This window comes from Tetrao urogallus (genome assembly GCF_951394365.1).
Source record: "Tetrao urogallus genome assembly, chromosome: 1".
NCBI classification, from domain to species: domain Eukaryota; kingdom Metazoa; phylum Chordata; class Aves; order Galliformes; family Phasianidae; genus Tetrao; species Tetrao urogallus.
Genome location: NC_136813.1, coordinates 53,217,254 through 53,234,665, shown reverse-complemented (window position 1 = coordinate 53,234,665; position 17,412 = coordinate 53,217,254). Strand labels below are relative to the sequence as shown.

At 38.2% G+C, this 17,412-nt stretch overlaps 1 protein-coding gene across 1 annotated transcript; it reads right to left on the bottom strand.

The window, feature by feature from the left end:
- Positions 1 to 3,175: 3,175 nt before the first annotated feature.
- LOC306949779 (DNA excision repair protein ERCC-5-like) lies at positions 3,176 to 16,372 on the bottom strand (the record flags this gene model as incomplete). Its single annotated transcript, XM_079539796.1, has 15 exons — positions 3,176 to 3,709; positions 5,026 to 5,120; positions 5,904 to 6,106; positions 7,156 to 7,300; positions 8,126 to 8,339; positions 8,616 to 8,735; positions 9,074 to 9,306; positions 9,754 to 10,695; positions 10,956 to 11,163; positions 12,068 to 12,211; positions 13,093 to 13,153; positions 14,301 to 14,393; positions 14,481 to 14,596; positions 15,100 to 15,275; positions 16,285 to 16,372. The coding sequence occupies 15 exons, from the start codon at positions 16,370 to 16,372 to the stop codon at positions 3,176 to 3,178; spliced, it is 3,372 nt and encodes a 1,123-aa protein (XP_079395922.1).
- Between the last annotated feature and the right edge of the window lie 1,040 nt (positions 16,373 to 17,412).

The window sequence follows — 17,412 nt, the reverse complement described above, 5'->3', positions numbered from 1 at the left end:
CAGCATCTGCAGAAAATCAGACAACCAGTGTTCTCAAATTCTTGGTGCTTTATTATCAAAAAGGGATTCACTCATAGGATGAGTGAATAGCACAGAACAACCCTGTCTTGTTAGAGAGCATACATGATACACTGCTAATGTTACTCTACAAAAGGCAGAGGGGTTAAAACTTTTCACAGCAATGCCAGCAGGCATTAACCTATTTCAAAGTGAAAAGTAAATTAGCTGGCTTTTATACAGTACTGCAGCACATTCAACAAAAATACTGCTACTACATTTATGTTTATCTATGAACTTTGCAATAGTAACAACATTATGTGGGAAACAGAGAAGGTAGGCTGAGTAGAACTGAAAATCATTGAGTCCATATTCAGAACACCAAGGAGCATTAGAAACGAGTGTGAAGCAGTGTTACAGACATTCATCAGCTTATCATCTACTTCAGAAGTACAAAAAAGACAACTTTTCTTCCTATTAGAAGATGAAAGTAATGGATTGATTATCAGTCCTTCAGTATTCTGAAGTACAAGCAATGCTGCACTGTAAGATCAATCAGTCTTTTTTATTTTTTTATTTTATGTACTTATTTATTTTAGTTCTGTGCACTCTTTTCCCCTTCTAAAAATACTCTAAGTTATACAGAACTACACAACCCGTCTGACTTCAGCATATTAATTCAGTAGTACTACCAGCAGCTAAAAACACACAGGTGCAGAACAGTTCAGTTACTGACTTACAGAGTGAAAGGCAAATGATAGAAAATAATTGGAGTAAAACACACAGCAAGCCACATTGACTGTGTTGCAGTTAACATTACCTAAATCTCTGCTTCTATCTTCCCGATGACCACACTCAAAAATCCTTGATTGTCAAATTGTCTGCTTCGCAGTTAGCTGCCAGACAGTTCCAGATAGAAAAGTTCTGAAGTGTGCATTACATATTGCCAACATCCCCACACCAGCAGCAGTAATAAATCCTGACAGCTGCAGCAGGAACCCAAAGTAGGCACAAGGCACCATGGCTATTTTATGTAAGGGTACAGAAGATCTCATAACAGCAGTTAGGGGAGCTCCAACCAAAAAAGTAACCAATTTCCAAACAGTTTTGGCAGTAACAAGACAGTAGCAAGGTTGTTTTAGTAAGTTCTCACTGTCACTAAAAAGTAACTGAAGAACAAAAAGTAATTCTTCAGACAAAGGCTTCTTCCAAGCACAAAGGGCCAATTTACAAAACAGGAGTGCATTTTGTGCAAATGCATATGCAAACACATACTCATAAAAAAATGCAGAGCAGCAGCAAGGTACAAAACCTACAGTTGAATATTCAACTCAGACAGCTGTCAATGTACATAAATATAAATACATAAATACATAAATGCATCACTCCTCTTTTCACATAAACAAGATGTAGATTTCCTCAACAGACTGCAATCACTTAGTGCCACTGGAACAAATGGAGGTAACTTTAAGACCTCTCTTTGTTTACAATACAATATATTCAGGATAGAAACTACCTCTTTACTTCACCACTTTTCAGCCAAATTTTAACCTCAGCTGATGTTTCTAGGTGACACAGAATAATAATTTATTATACAAGAATACTGCGCCTTACAGAAATCAAAGATGTATCTTATCATATTCCTACATCTAGAAGCTATTAAACAAAACAAGGCCTAATCTACCCTTTAAAGTTAAAACAGCAACACTCAAGTAATCTGCAAAATAAAGCTGTAAACTGGCTGTCCAGACTGAGAATATACTTATAATGTGACAATCTTTTACGAAAGTACTATTTTTCACCCAGAAAAAGGGATATTTTTCACCCAGAAAACACTCCATTATACATTAGACTCTTTGCAGCTAGAAGGACCAAATCCTACCTAGTGAACCTCAACCCTTCATCCTTCCAGGAAAGGCTGATGTTTCACAACTTAGCTGCATGGACTTTGACTTTCAGGCAATGAAACAGTGAGGAATTACAAAAAAAAATAATAACTGAGAGATCAAAAAGCAAAAAGGACTAAAATGTAATGTAAGAACATGTGTGTGATTGGCAGCAATCGCTGTTTTTCCATCTTAACCCACAGGAGCTATAAATAAGTTCTATAATCAGAGAGAGAGGTGAGAGAAGAAAGTCTGGATCTAGCAAATTATTTATCTCATAAAATAACCTGACAAGAGTGTTGCAACCAGTGGATCTGTATGCCGGGTTGTTGAAGCACTAGCAAGAAAGTAGTTTTCCAGGAAGAATCCCCTGCACTTTTAATAAAATCCTCCCCAAGGATGAAACTAAAGCAAGGGTGGGCAGGGAAGTGCTGGGTAGGGGGTGGGGTGCAGGCTGACAGAATCCTGCTGTGTGGAGATATAAGGATAAAGAAAAAAATCTGGCTTGAATTAAGACAGTTTCAGAAAGAGCAACTGATATGCCAAAGGGTTTGGGCAGGAAAGCAAATGGAAATATTTCACACATGCCCACATAAATGCTCTAAGGCGAAATCTAAGGGACTTGTAAGAAAAACTCCATACTACTTCTGAGCATCACTTTTGGAAACAAATGCTGTCTGTGGCTATGCTCAAATAATTCCACGTCTAACATGTAATTTACATTCAGAACATACAATCTATAATGGCTTATCAAATTTACTCTACTGTACTATTTTCCATGACATATTATGATGGTTAATGTTGTACCATAAATGATTCAATAATCAACATTATACTTTGAGCAGGCATGATGCAGAGAATAAGGGAACCGAGACTAATAGAACTTCTTTTCTTTCTCTCAATACCTAGAAATAAATTAAGTCATTAAGGTTTTATATAAGTGTGAAGTTCAGGGTGCAACAGGTTGCATGTGATTTTAATAGCTATTTTATCGCAGTGATAATAATGCAAATCAGCAGTGATAAAAAGCAAATGAATAGATACAATTTTGGGCCTAAACTTATAGTTACATTAAGTCCAGCATACAGCTTTTATGAGCAATTGTGATGAAAGTATTTTTTTTTCTTGTTTAAAATCCCTATTTAAATTCTGGACACAAAGACAATTCATGACGAATGCATGATTAATAAGGATAATTTATTGTTTTTACACCAAAAAAATCATTAGAATACTTACAGAGTTTAAGTAATAAAGCCCATTTACATAGTCTGCTTTTTTATGACTTCTTTCCTTTAAGACCTCCTCTTCTTTCTTCCTCCCTTACTTCGTGATTTTTGTTTTCTGCCCTTAAATACAGGTTTGGCAGTCACCAAAATCATGTTTCCCAGTTCTTCATCCTCACCACTTGAGCTACTGTAGCTCTTTTTGTGGTCTGCTGTCTCTGTTTCAGAGGCAATTTTCCTTCTTTTGTCTAAATCTCTGTTTTCTGATTCTTCTGCTGAGGAGTCACTAGAAGTTTCTGAAAGATGCAAACTCCCAACAAAACCACCTCCAAATAAATGCACTTTCCTGGAATCTGAATGCCTTCTTTTCTTTCCACTTTGAATTTCTGTCACTATGCCTTGATGATCTGTGCAGCCTGAAGCACTTTCCCCTTTCTTTTCCTTGTGCTGACTAAGTTCTTCCTCCATAGCAGCAGTAGCCTCTGAAACTTCATCATTTTCCTTTCTCTTCAGACAGCTCACAGCTCTGCGTAGTCTCTGACTTTTAATAGCTTGTTTTTCATGTTGTTCTAATCTGAAGAACGAATCAATTCGAAGCTGAGTCTATTAAAAAACAAAACAACAACAACAAAAAAAAACAGTGAAACAGCTTTGGATGCTTTTGTGACAGAAAGTTAGTTGTTACCTAAGTTATAGTACAAAGCATTATAAATTAAAGCAGGATAAAAACTAACGAAATCAGAATGCACACAGATAATAAGATGCATGATTCCAGTAATAACTGCACTTTATTATAAATTATGCAATGAGAACTTTGATAGAAACTAAATAATGGGCAAAATGAGTGAACTTTTTTATTAACATTGCGCGTGTGATTTTACGTAGAAACACAGTTCTATTTTAAAACCTGATACACAGAATCTCTGTAGTGTTCTTCAGTATATCCTTGCAAAAAAGTGCTAAACTGCAAGCTGTTAAAACAACAGAATGTTTATTAAGGGGATACTGTTAGTGCACTTTGTATCTGCATACGCTACTGCAACAAAATGCTGTCATTTGAATGGAATTGTATCACGTGCTGCTACAGATTTGAGAGTAGAACTAGAAGTAGTCAAACACAATGAATCTGTTAACTACAACTAGGCTTGCTGTACAAACTATGCTAGTCCTCTATATTATCCATAAAATCGGCTAAGAGACAGATGCTTCCAGAGGTTGCTCTAGTCAGCCTGAAAGTATATGGATTTAACCTGTTTTGTGGTACTTTTCACTCCTTTGACTGACAGAGAGAGCCTAGAAGATTGGTGTGGACTACATCTCATTGATAGCAGAAGATAAGAATATGAGTAAACCATTTTACCACTGACTTTCAGAGTATCACAGCATGTATCACTATTCACTTTTAAGTTGTATGAAAGTTCACAGCACATTTATTGGTGAAGAACAATAATGTTATAAAGGGGCTCTTGATAAATGCTTCATTCCGCACTTCTCCTTACACAATGAGTGTGGTATTCAATGGTCCATTTCACTTAAAATCTTCACTATAATCTTAGGGTCATTCTTACGAATCATTTTAAGATTCAATGTAGTGTCTTTTAAAAGCACTAAATGTACTGGAGGTACTTGTAGTTCTATTTATGTCCTGCAACCTGGATTTGAGGTAGGTACATGATAAAGCTTTATATCAACTATGAAAATTGCAACCACTGAAATTAAGTAGAATGCCTCACAATAAACCCGATCATAAAGAAATAAAATCTAGAGAATCATTTAAAGATTTTAAAATATAAATATACATTAAGATAAAAAATGTCCAAATCCCAGTTTCTGGGAAACATATAGCCTTGCTGTTCATTTCAAAATGATTCTTACATTTTTCCAGCTAGCCTTAAGGTATACATTGCTCTGTACCATACCTGTTGCAAGTTCAGCTGTTTTATCACAGGCAAAAGGATGTCATCTGTCTTTGCCCTAGTCCAGCCAAAGTGATCTTTACAGAATATGCAGAAAGCTAAGGAACATTACAAAATGGCTATTGCTACTATTTTGTAAACACAAAAATAGAAATTCTGCAAATAACCAATGCCTAGAGGAAAGTTTCTTCAGAGATGTTACTACTACAAAAACAGAAAATATCTTAAGTTATTAAAGCCAAGTTATGTGGATGATTCTAATGTTATGCTATGTATTTCCATCATGACATTACATCTCTGTTAGGTACAGAACTCTAACATCAGCATTTCCAAAAGCATGTCTTCATAAAGAAAAAGTGCATTTTGGATATGCAGCATTGTCATAAAACACAACATCTATAAATAAACCTTATTTTTACACTTACAAACACTGGAATTTTGGTTTACTGTTTAAAACACTATTAACTCTGTATGCGTTGCCATCACTTTTCAACAATTCACTGCAGCTCAAGCTACAACTGTTGCAAGAAATGGCATTATTGCAAAGAATGTGGTGAATAAACAGGTTTTGAAATCTACTTGTGACAGTACAGTTACAGAATTATAACATCACAAGTTAGTCAGTTCAGCAGTAAGACCCTGCATTCAGAGTGAAGCAGAAGGGCAGCACAGCCTCAAATGCCATGTACATATATCTACATTTTTTTTCAATTCCAGAGTTAGTATCAGTGTAGGAAAGTACATTTAGATGGGGGTAAGGAGGTCCGTCACACCAGTGAGATGCTAAGAATTTGACACTCTGTTACTGAGGCACTAGCTAGCCATACGAACTTTAAGCTGAGTACTTTTAGCTAGCAATTCCTGTCTTATAGTAAAAGGATATTCTCTAATCTGCTCTACATCAGGCTTTCCCCACGTGAATGAGCCCCTTGTCTCATCCACCACAGGCTTCAGGTATGCTTCTGCCACTGCCGGATTTGGGAAACCTGAAGAAAGCTGCAGCTCCCGCAATTTCTTCTTGACTTTGGTATCACGTGGATTAGGTCTGATTTTCTTATTCTTCTGAGCCTCGTTCCACCACTCACTGAAAAACAGAAAAAAGTATTCACTTGTTCCCATAAAATGTAACTTGAATTGCCAACAGCCACTTTGCTATCTTAAATGGCTTTAATCAGTCTCCCTACTTCAGCTACTGCAAGATATGAGATAGGAGATTTTCAAAGGATAATGGCTTAAAGGGCATAAGAATCTGAAAGTAAAAAGGACAAAACATACAGTAAACACAGCCATTGTTAGCCAAGGTAGCAAACATTACCTGGATTCCACTTTAGAAGCCAAAGGGAAGGACACCCCACATGTAACAATCATTCTTTGGAGTTTTTTTTGGTATAAAAACCAGAGATCAAAAAAACAAACATACAAACTTCTAACCAGTCTGAGCAACCTGGTTTAGTGGCATCACAGATTCATAGAATGGCCTGGGTTGAAAAGGACCTCAAAGATCATTTAGTTTCAACCCCCCTGCTATGTGCAGGGCCACCAACGACTAGACCAGGCTGCGCAGAGTCACATCCAGCTTGGCCCTGAATGTCTCCAGGGATGAAAGGTGCTTCTGTGTACAGCAGAGGAGTTGGATCTGGATTATCTTTAAGGTCCCTTCCAACAAAAAGATTCTATGAGTCTGTGATTCTCACAACTGCCAATACAATTGGCTTGGCACAATTCAAACTTTGTGCTTCCCCACAGCCTACCTGTCTGTCTCTTTCCAGGTCATCAAGTCTCTTTTCTCTATGGGCAAGCTACAGCACCTTCTCACATGCTCAGGGAGAAACAACCTTGACTCCACTAGGGATCCAGCTCTGCAATGAACTTGGAGGCAGTTGCACAGTTTTAAAGCTGTTCTATTGTCTTCACTAGTCTTGCTGTAATTGCTGCATCAACACATCGTTTTGATTACCTGCCATTTCAAGTACCGATACAACGCATTACATATTTTATAGTTAAGTTAGCCTCCTTGATAGTTAAGTTAGCCTCACACATTTTGTTGTATACGTAAGAGCAGAAAGTATATTGACCAACACTGACATTACAGAAAAATATGAAAGAAAAACAATAAAATCCAGCAAAGCATACGCGAATTTTAGAAGAGGTTCCAATCCATGTCCAGGAAATTCATTTAAGATCTCCATCGCTGTTACAAAGCCAACATTTGGGATTCCCTCAGTGTAGTCACTTCCAAGCAAATATGCCAAATTAATTAACTTGTTTCGATCTAACCCTGTAAAAGAAAGAGTGTAAACCAAATACAGCCACCGCATTCCTCATATGTTCCCTTACAAATTAAAAACACTGTATTTTCTGAAAGACAAACAACAAAAGAAATATACATGCATTAACATCCAGATTTGCTAAATTATATTCTAGAGCAGTGTTAATAAACTACTGCTACCTCAAGCACCATAGCTGCATTTCCTAATTAAGCACAGTTTGCTATTTTACTCTTCTCAAGTAAACTACAGTGGCATATCTAAGATAAGTAACAATAAGTAAAATAATAGCTTTCTCTTTGTTGAGAAAAGAAAACAGAGATACATTTTCCACTGCACGCTGTATTTCCCATACTGAAGATATTAAAATATGACTTCAAAGATCATAGAGTGATCTTTCAAAGATCAGAGTGACTTTAAAAAGATTTATAGGTTGTTTTTTTATTATTATTATTGTCTAGTTTATGCAGAACTAGTTCATATTTTCTTCAATATACTACATAACATTAAAGCTCAACAGTTCATCATAATTAGCAAGAATCTGATTAGGAAGTTCAAGAACAATAAGAAGAAAAAGCTGTCAATATTAACTGAAAAACCTTCTTACATAGGACATAGGATCCCTTTTCAATCATTATGTGTCAACATATCCAAAATAAATTTCCATCTGGCAATAGAAACAGCAATCCATCTGAATGTCTTTAGAGACTTTCCAAAGAACGCTGCATTTTATGCATGTGTTATCTGTTTCTGTAGGAAATCCAACTTCAGAAAGATACATGGCAAAAAAAAGTGTCTTATCAAAGACACTTGTATCTACAGTCACTGGCCCTTACCCAGCTGGTTTTGAAAATCAACATACTGGTAATATTCCACATATTTGTTTTGACTGAAGAAATTTTTATAAACATGCCGTGCACCAAATAACCAAACATCACTATCATCAGTGATTGTTCCAGAGGTCTGATCAGTGAGGTCCAATACAGCACACTGTGCCTCTGCTTCCATAGGAGCTTCAATGTACGGAATGCCGAATAGGCGGAGAAGCTCCTGTAGGATGAAGACAAAACAGTTAATACTTCATCTGAAAAATGGATTGTAATATACTAATACGTGACTCAAAAAAAGTCAATTTCACAGTTAGGAGGTATTTAATATTTCAGAGCAAATCTTAATTTCCACTAAAAAGTACTAGGCACAGAGACTGAGAATCTCCTATTTTAATTATACAAAAAAATTAAGTAGGAAGAAAAGGAAAACATTTGACTGTAGGGGTGGGAGGGCATGTCTTATATTGAATCAAATTGAAATGATTCAGTGAATTACCTGGCTTTCCAAGAACATTTGCCCCGTTACAGAAGAAGCAACACGCTCCTGCTGTTGTTTTTGAGACTGAAGCATTTCCTGTTCAGCAGAAAGGTCATTTTCTAATTCTTCTAGATCTTCCTGAAAAATAAAACAAGTTTTTGGTCATTTCAACCATTTTATACTTTATCTAATAATACCTATGTCCACAACTAGTAGTATAAGCTCCATTAATTCATGTCAGGAAACTGTCATAGCTTCTCTTATGCAGTAAATTATAAGATCATACCTAAGTCTCCTCATCAGGAGGACACTTCTCCTGATTTCAGATATTGTTTAATTGTCATCTTTAAAAAAATGCCCCTACAGAATTTAAATAAATATATTACAGTTATGAAAAAGTCCCCTGATGGCTTTTCTGCAAAAGTATTTCACGACATAGCACTTAACTATCAGCTTAAGACAAGTATCAAAGTTACCAAACTGATGTCTTGCCACTCATCTCCTGCATCTCTAATATTATCTTCTTTTTCAGCATTCTGACTGCTTGCCAGTTGCACTTCATCAGAATCATTCAGCAAGTTCTGTGTGACTATATCATGTCCATCTTCCTCCCTTTCCGAAAGTGCTGTTTTATCACCCAGTCTCTCATCACATTCAGTAGAAAATTCATCCTCGTTACTAATCACATTGTCCACTTCAATGAAGCTTCCTACAAGGGGAGAACAAAGAGCTCAGCTTCTTGCTGTCTGTTTAAAAAAAGACGTGTTTCAACTTATTTTTTAGTGGGGCAGTGGGTTGGTTTGTTTTTTGTTTTGTTTTGAGGTTGGGTTTGCTGGCTTGGTTGTTATTTTGCTTTTGCTATATGAAATAAACAGATAAAAGAACTGTGAAACAAACAAACAAAGTAGTTAACCATCCACATCTAAGTTAATCAAGCTCAAGGTATAGAAAAACAATCTTTCCTGCTTTTCCATATTGTGTACCCAGGCACGGCACTATAGGGAAAATATAGCTCAGATTTTCTTCCCAATTCCAGTGTATGTAGGAATAGATCTGTTTAAAAGCATTTCTTACAAGGTTAAGGTTAAATTCAATTGATTTCAAATACAGTAAGGCTTTATCTTTTTATCTTTTTGCTCAATTAAAATGCACATACCATCAGAATCACTGTCTTCAGACTGTAATGTCCCTTCTCTTCCCTCCTTAGGACCTTGTGTTGGTGGAAGAATTTCAGTTTCCTTTTGTACCTCAGATATACTCTCTTCTGTCTGTGAATGAACTTCCTCTGTAATTTCACAAATTTTCAAGTTTTCCTCGGTTTTAGAAAATCCTGCTGTTTCACTGTGAACCAAAGGCCCTATACTAGCTTGTGAAGAGGAACAGCTTGGCTTCTGAATGCACAAGTTCACATCCTTGTCTTCCAAATAAGTTGAGTCTATTTTTGAACCATTTAATTCTGTGTCTACAACTTCTTTCCCTTTTTCAGTATCATCAACACAAGAGTAATTTTTATCTGTGGACATACTGGTGCCCTTGGGTGTAATACAATTTTTTCCCAACTCCTGACTCTTTTGTCCAAATTCAATATCCTGCACAATTGCTTGGTTTGATGAATGAATTGTAGATATAAGTATTTCTTTATCCTCTTTAACTTCAGGAATCTGATCTTCCTCATCTGAGCTACTAAGAAGAAAATCCTTCGCTTTTGACCTTTCTGTTTGCACTCTATCAGCTCTAACAGTAACAACTTCCTCCTTTTCATCATCATCATTCAGAGCTTGCTGAATTGCCCGCAGTGTTCTTGGAGACACACTGCCTTCTTCCATTACAGACCGAGTCAGGTTTAGTCGTTCTTTATCTTCATTTCCCAGTTCTTCTTCTGAGCTGCTTTCCACCATTGCTGCCTGGATAGCAAGCAATGTTTGGGGAGAGGGTGGTGCTGTGACTACACTGTTATCTTTGTCTGTCTGCAACTTGTCAGATGCAATTAACTCTGCATTAGCTGGAGATTCATTTATTTTATTCAATTCAGACCTTTCTGATGAGGGTCCTGCAGTAGCTTCCAAGTCTTTACTAGCATCTTCTTTAGCTTGAAAACCTGAAAAAAACAGTTTTTTTTAAGATAAAATGCTGTTTTATACTAGCATTCCACACTACATAAGAAAAAAAACAAAACCCATCATTTGAAGATTAATAAGCCAGTTTTCTACATTTGCCAATCATAGTCAATTATGTCTAACAGTACAGTAAATTTCACTACATACACCTGTAAACAATATGCAGGTCTTTTCTTAAAATTAAAAGCTGCAGACTGCACACAGTGAATAAAAGGTTTTATAAAGTGAAGACCTGACATACCTTTTATTAAGATATAGTGAGAAGAGTCTTCAGAGATTATCCTCCTAGATTCCATTTCTTTCACAAAACCACCTTCATTGTCATATTGTGTTTGGATTTGACCCGAGTGCTGCTGATTCAACTCTTTTTGTACATTTTCTATGCACCGACTGAGGTGACTCTTCTTAAGCAAGCCCCTAAGCTGGTACTGGGAAAAGTCACTGGAGTCCTTAATAAAAAAAAAAGAATCCAAGTCAATTTTTCAAAAAATGACACTAACTGCACCTTTAAAGCAAGCGCAATTACCATGCTCTGGAAAGCCTTTTAATAGAAGTATTTTCTTATTTCCTTTAAGTAGGCAACATTTGGCATTTATTGACTGCTGCATTCACAAGTGACAGTGCTATTACTGCTGCAATACACAACAGAATTCTAAAAGATACCATTAAGGAGTTCTGAATGCTGGTTAAACACAATGAGATCTAAATGATGTGATCAACAAAAGCGAGCTGGCTAACAGAACTAGTCCCCATCTTAACAACAATGCAATTATAATAGAATCCACATGTGGGTGGTTTTTAAGATGCTGTCCACCACAAAATGGTGCTTAGCTTGCACTGAGGCACAAGCTATCATTTCATCTGATACTGTAATTTAAAAATATTTGTGCTCCAGAAAGCTATTCTACAAGTAGCACTGCAGGATTCCCCACTCATCTCAGAATGGCTTTGGTATCACATCTAAGTTACAAACATGCAGGTCTTTTTGCAGTTGTGAGCTCCCCTAACAATCTGGGGGTTTGTAATCCGAGCTGCACTCATTCTGCCTGACTTATCTGCATTAGCAGCAGGTTCCTTGTAACTGAAACATTGGGCATAATGCTGCTGAGGGATGACACACAGCATGCTTTTTTCATTCTTGCCAAACCAAATTAGCAATTTTAGTAGAAACCAAGAGATAGGACACTGAATGCACACATGGGAAGGATCTGTTAGGAGTCATTACTTGCTTGCTTTTCCTTCCTCCCTTATCATAACATTTCTCATTAAATAGAGTATGTGAGTAAAGCTCTCCAGATGTGATTCATCTGTAATAGAACCACCACAATGGCTTGACACTATTTTAAATACTACCTCTGGCATTGCTTCAAATAATGTTCTGTTTCGTTTAGTAAGTTCCTTCATATCAGACAAGATCTCATGCTTTACTTCTGGAGGCAGCTTGTTAAAGTCTTCTGAATCTATATCTATAGCATGAGGGTTTTCAAATAATTGTTCCTATTAAAAAAAAAAAAAACAGGAAAAATATATACATTAATTTTATATGACAGCCTAAAAACAGTGAAATATTTTCATCATCCTTTCAAATTAAAAAAAAAATAAAAAAAATAAAAAACAACTATAAAATCTTTGTTACCATTTCCTATACTGTTTGATGCACTCCATATAAACTACAACTTTAAAACTTGGTTTCATTCTTTCCATAAAAATATATTCAGCATGAATCACAGAAGACAGTTTTAGAGCCTCAGCAAGCCTGGTTTTATCCTTCCAAAGAGGTTTGGTTGTTTTGGCTTTTTTTTTGCAAACTACTTCCAACACTGACAGTGTTTCCAAGAGAGTTTATTTAATGTTGGTTTTGTTCGTTTGTTTTTGAAAGAAAAAATAATTTTACAATTCATTACACATTCTGCTTAGCTGACGTGTTTCTTTTCTCCTCTTCCTCTAAGATCAGCGCATCAGAAAGGAATACAGAGTTTGTCTGTGAAAACTCAAGGACCAATGCATTTCAACGTCACTCTGTACTCAGGTAAGTATGCAAATTCTGTTCAATATGCTGCTTATCTGCACATACATGTGAAAAAATGCACACATTTCATTTTTTGATATTACAGAAGACACACTCTTATTCCAGAGAAAGTAGTTTAAAATGAAGACATAAAAATTCCTATTCTGCTGTGTTCAAGTGAAGAAAATTCCTTTTATGTTTTTAGATTTGTAGGAAATCATGGCATTCTTAAAATCACCTTGCTTACTTGGTCAGTTATGCTATAGTAACACCTATACCATCAAACTCAAACTTTTTTTTTTATTTAAAGAAGTATAGCATTTAAATGACAGGATAGTTCACAATAACAAGGGAATTAGGATGTATTTACCTGCAGTAGCTTTTTCTGGGTCATTCTTACTTCCCATTCTTTTTCTTCTTCCTCCTCTGAGCTAAAAATCACAGCAAGGAAAAAGACATTTCCTCAGGTAAATGAAACGTGTATTTTAAGCAAAAGGATATTAGCCTTCCCTCCCTGACACTTGGAAAAAAAAAAAAAAAACCAAAACAAAAAAAACCCACACACAACAGCAAAGTACACACACACAAATAAAATAGCTTAGACTGAAGAGGACTTCAGAGATCATCTAGTTACAATCCCACAGCTGTGGGCAGCGTTGCCACCCACTAGATCAGGCTGCCCAGGATCCTATCCAAACTGGTCTCGAACACCTCCTCAGATAAGACAACCTGCCCAGGCATCCTGTTCCTGTACATCACCATCCTCTGCATAAAAAATTTCTTCTTAACATCTAACCTAGGTCCCCTTTGGATTTAAAGCCATGCCTCTTATCCTGTTACTATCAAATCATTTTAAAAAGTCAGTCCCCTCGTGCTTACAAGCTCTCTTCAAGTACTGGAAGGCCACAATTAGGTCCCTCCAGAGCCTTCTCCAAGCTAAAGAAGCCCAGTTCCTTCAAACCTTCTTCACAGGATAGGTGCTCCAGCACTCTGATCATCTTTGTGGCCCTCCTCCAGATCCACTCCAACAGCTCCACATCCCTCCTGTACTGGGGACCCCAGGCCTGGACACAGTACTCCAGATGGGGCTTCACACAGGCAAAGCAGTGGTGGTCAATCATCTCTCTTGCCCATACTTAAGATGTCACATATTTGACAAATACGTCTACTTCTGCTTGGTGCATCTACACCACTGGATGAGGGGACAATAACCAGCATCCAGCTGTCACACACCAGCTACCCACTTGAACAGTCAGGTTCATTTACTCTCATAGATGTAGACATAGAAAGCGAGGGAGCACTTTCAGCCCTCAACAAGAATTCAGGGTAGAAATCTAATCTACAGGCTGAAAGCTTGTTCTATTAGTTACCCTAAAATAAATAACTAGAAGGCCTCTGGATCCACGCTACGATCCAATCTGTCCAAAAAGAAATTGAAATGAAACACAAACTGAAGATATGTTACATATTAAGGAATCATATGGGTCAAAAATCTTCCAACAACTTCAAAAACAATATCTTAAATTCTTATCTGAGTTTACTACAATCATTTCAGCTATTTTTCTTAACTCTACCTACCTGTTTTTCTCTTCATCCTCTAAAGAGGGCAGTACATAAATATCATCAATTTCTTCTCTTCGAACTTGTGAAATACTGGGATAAAGTTCATTGCTTAGGGAAAAAAAGAGGATAACAATGATTTTTAGCTACATAAAACTTAGCAGATATAAACAAAGGCAAAATAATTTTTATTCCTGCCTTTTGCCAGAAAGAGCAGCTTTGATAGCTTGTCTCTTCAGAAATGTTTTCAAGAGTTTCTCTGCAGTTTTCCTGGAATCACTGACGGCCAATTCTTTTCTGTGCCTTCGCTTTGCCTGTGAACAAAAAACACCAGTTAATTTTGCTGGATGCTGAAGATACGCATCGAGCGAACAACTCTTATAACTCTGCATGCTGAGCCTATGAGCAACTCCTAACTCACTCTACATAGACATAGCCTTCAAATCCTCTAAGTCTGGGTCAGTGGCCTCTGTGGGACTGCAGTGTTTTTCAGCTTCTGGGTACAAATGCTTGCAAGAGTCATGTTCAGATCCATTCTGAAGTAGAAGTCAGTCTTTTGCCATCATCCACCTCTCTACAGTCTGGTAGGTGTGAAAATCAAACCTGAAAATATATCAATCAAAAGGGAGAAGCTGCATGCTCCAAGAGCTGACAAAGACTGGGATTATGAAGAACATCTGGACAACAGCGTGCTTCAAGCCCTCCACCCTCATGGCTGAGAAGTATAAACAGAATCCAAGGAATTTTAAAATGGCTACTCAGTATCAACAGACATGCACCATATTTTATATTGCAGTGACTCAGAAAAGGTACATACCAAGGTCTGTCTCTTCAGAAGTGGTGCCTCCCCATCAAAAACAAAGACAGGCCGAATTCGAAAGAACAGCAACTTGCAGAGTCGATTAAAAAGAGTGAGGAGATGAGCATTTTGTATAGTATTACCATGACGATCTCTGACTCCCTTTATTGCCTGGTTCAACCAAATACTGATATCTTAAATAATGGTTAAGAGGAGATAATATGATATAGACACAAGATTGCATGTTAACAGTTTCTATAAAGTGCAAATTTGACCGAGTGGCTTGCTGTTCCATGCTTGGCCTACTGAACCCACTGTTATCCATATATTTCAGTGAACTTCAGGGAATAAATCCTGCTTTTCTTGCCCTGGACAAAAAGCAAAATTGAAACTGCTGTGCAGCAAGCATTATTTCCTCAGTAATGTTTATAAATAAAAGAAGGATAACTTATTTCCACATCTTTCTAACATTTTTCCAGTATTTAACCAAGTTTATATGATAGGAAAGCTCATACAGAAGTTACAAACAATTAGCAAAGAGTAATTTGAGTTGGAAGGAACCTTTAAAGGTCACCTAGTCCAACTCCTTGCAAGGAACAGGGACACTTACAGTAGGTCAGGCTGCTCAGAGCCCTTTCCAGACTGATCTTGAATGTCTCCAGGGATGAGGCATCCACCACCTCTCTGGGCAACCTATTCCACTGCTTCACTCACTACCCTTATCATAAAAACTTTTTTCTTTACTTCCAATCTAAATCCCACTGAAAATGGTTTTAGTTTGAAACCATTTCCCCTTGTCCTGTCACAGGAGACACTGCTAAAGTCTATCTCTTTCCTTCTTATAGCCTCCCTAAAGAGCTGCTTTCACATCTCCCTGGAGCCTTCTTTTCACGAACATGAACAGCTCCAGCTCTCTCAGCCTGTCCTTGTAGGAGAGGCGTTCCACCCCTTGGTTCATTTTCATGGTGCTCCTCTGGATGTACTCGAGCAGGTCCACATCTCTCCTGTACTGAGGACTCCACATTTGGACAGAGTACTCCAGGTGAGGTCTCAACAGTACATAGTAGAAGGGCAAAATATCAAAGTATTGTCACAATTTAAAATAATTTAAAACAAAACAAAACAAACTTGTTTGTATAGAATTAAGTGAAGTGGTTTGAATAAATTCTCTTACAAATTCGGCTCCTCAGCCTTAAAGGATACCAACAGCAAGAATTTTTCCTTCCAGTATTTGTGGGTTTATAGGTCTTCCAGTGCACTCCAGCAGTTTCCAAAGCCCTTGAACTCCCATTGTCCTCTCTTAGCTATCTTGAGAGAGAAGAGTCCATGAGGCACAATTCAAAGTACAAAACCCAAGAACCGTATGAACCGCTGGAGTTTTACCACCGAAAACTCAAGAACATTGTTACCACAAATAACCCAAAGCCGCTAACGCCGTCCCGTCGCTTCGGATGGCTCCCTCAGGGTTTAACATCAGAGAACCCCCAAATGTCGGTCAAGCGCGACACGGGTTTGCGCTCCCCGCGGCCGCCCGGTACCGCCCAACCGGCCTGACCCCAGCGAGAGACCAAGCCGCCCTACGGACGATCTTCAGGGCGCGCAGCACCGCTCACCTGGCGGCGCAGGAAGAGTCTGGGGGCGGAGTCCGACGCGAGAGGGGAACACGAACCAAGCCGAGAAACCCCCCACGGTCTCCCGGCCTCCCTCTGCGGAGTGCGCATGCGTGCTCACCGCCCTGCCGCGCTGCCCGCCGGGAAGGGCAGCCGGCGGGGTGGAGCCGGGCGCTGCGATGGGCGGGGCAGCACCGCCCTATACGGCTCTCGCTAGGGGAGGGAGCTCAACCTTTTAAAGCGTTAAATTCCCCATCCAAATTCAGCTTGCAGAAGTTTTCACCTGGAAAGCGCCTACGTTTTCAAGAGCTTTGTTCAACCGTCAGCTTGAAAGCTGTAGGATGCTAAGTAGCAGAAGGGTATGCAGCCTTCTGAGCATGCAAAGCGGTCCTGACCCCAGGGTTAGTCAGCTAAACAGGCTGGAAAGAAGGAATAAATTCTTAGGAAGAGTGGTGAGGTGCAGGCAGAGGCTGCCCTGGGAGGTGGTGGAGTCACCGTCCCTGAAGGCACTCAAGAACTGTGCGTCTCCCACCAGCATGCAGACTGGTGGTTGGATTTCATGATCTTGCAAGTCCTTTCCAACCTTAATGATTCTGTATGCTAATCCAGTCCTTCATTTACCTATTTTCCTGAAAGTCTTCCATCAACGTATCTTACCAAGATAAAAGAAACAAGACAAAATAGAAAACAAATTTTATTGAATGAACAGAAGTCCAAAAGT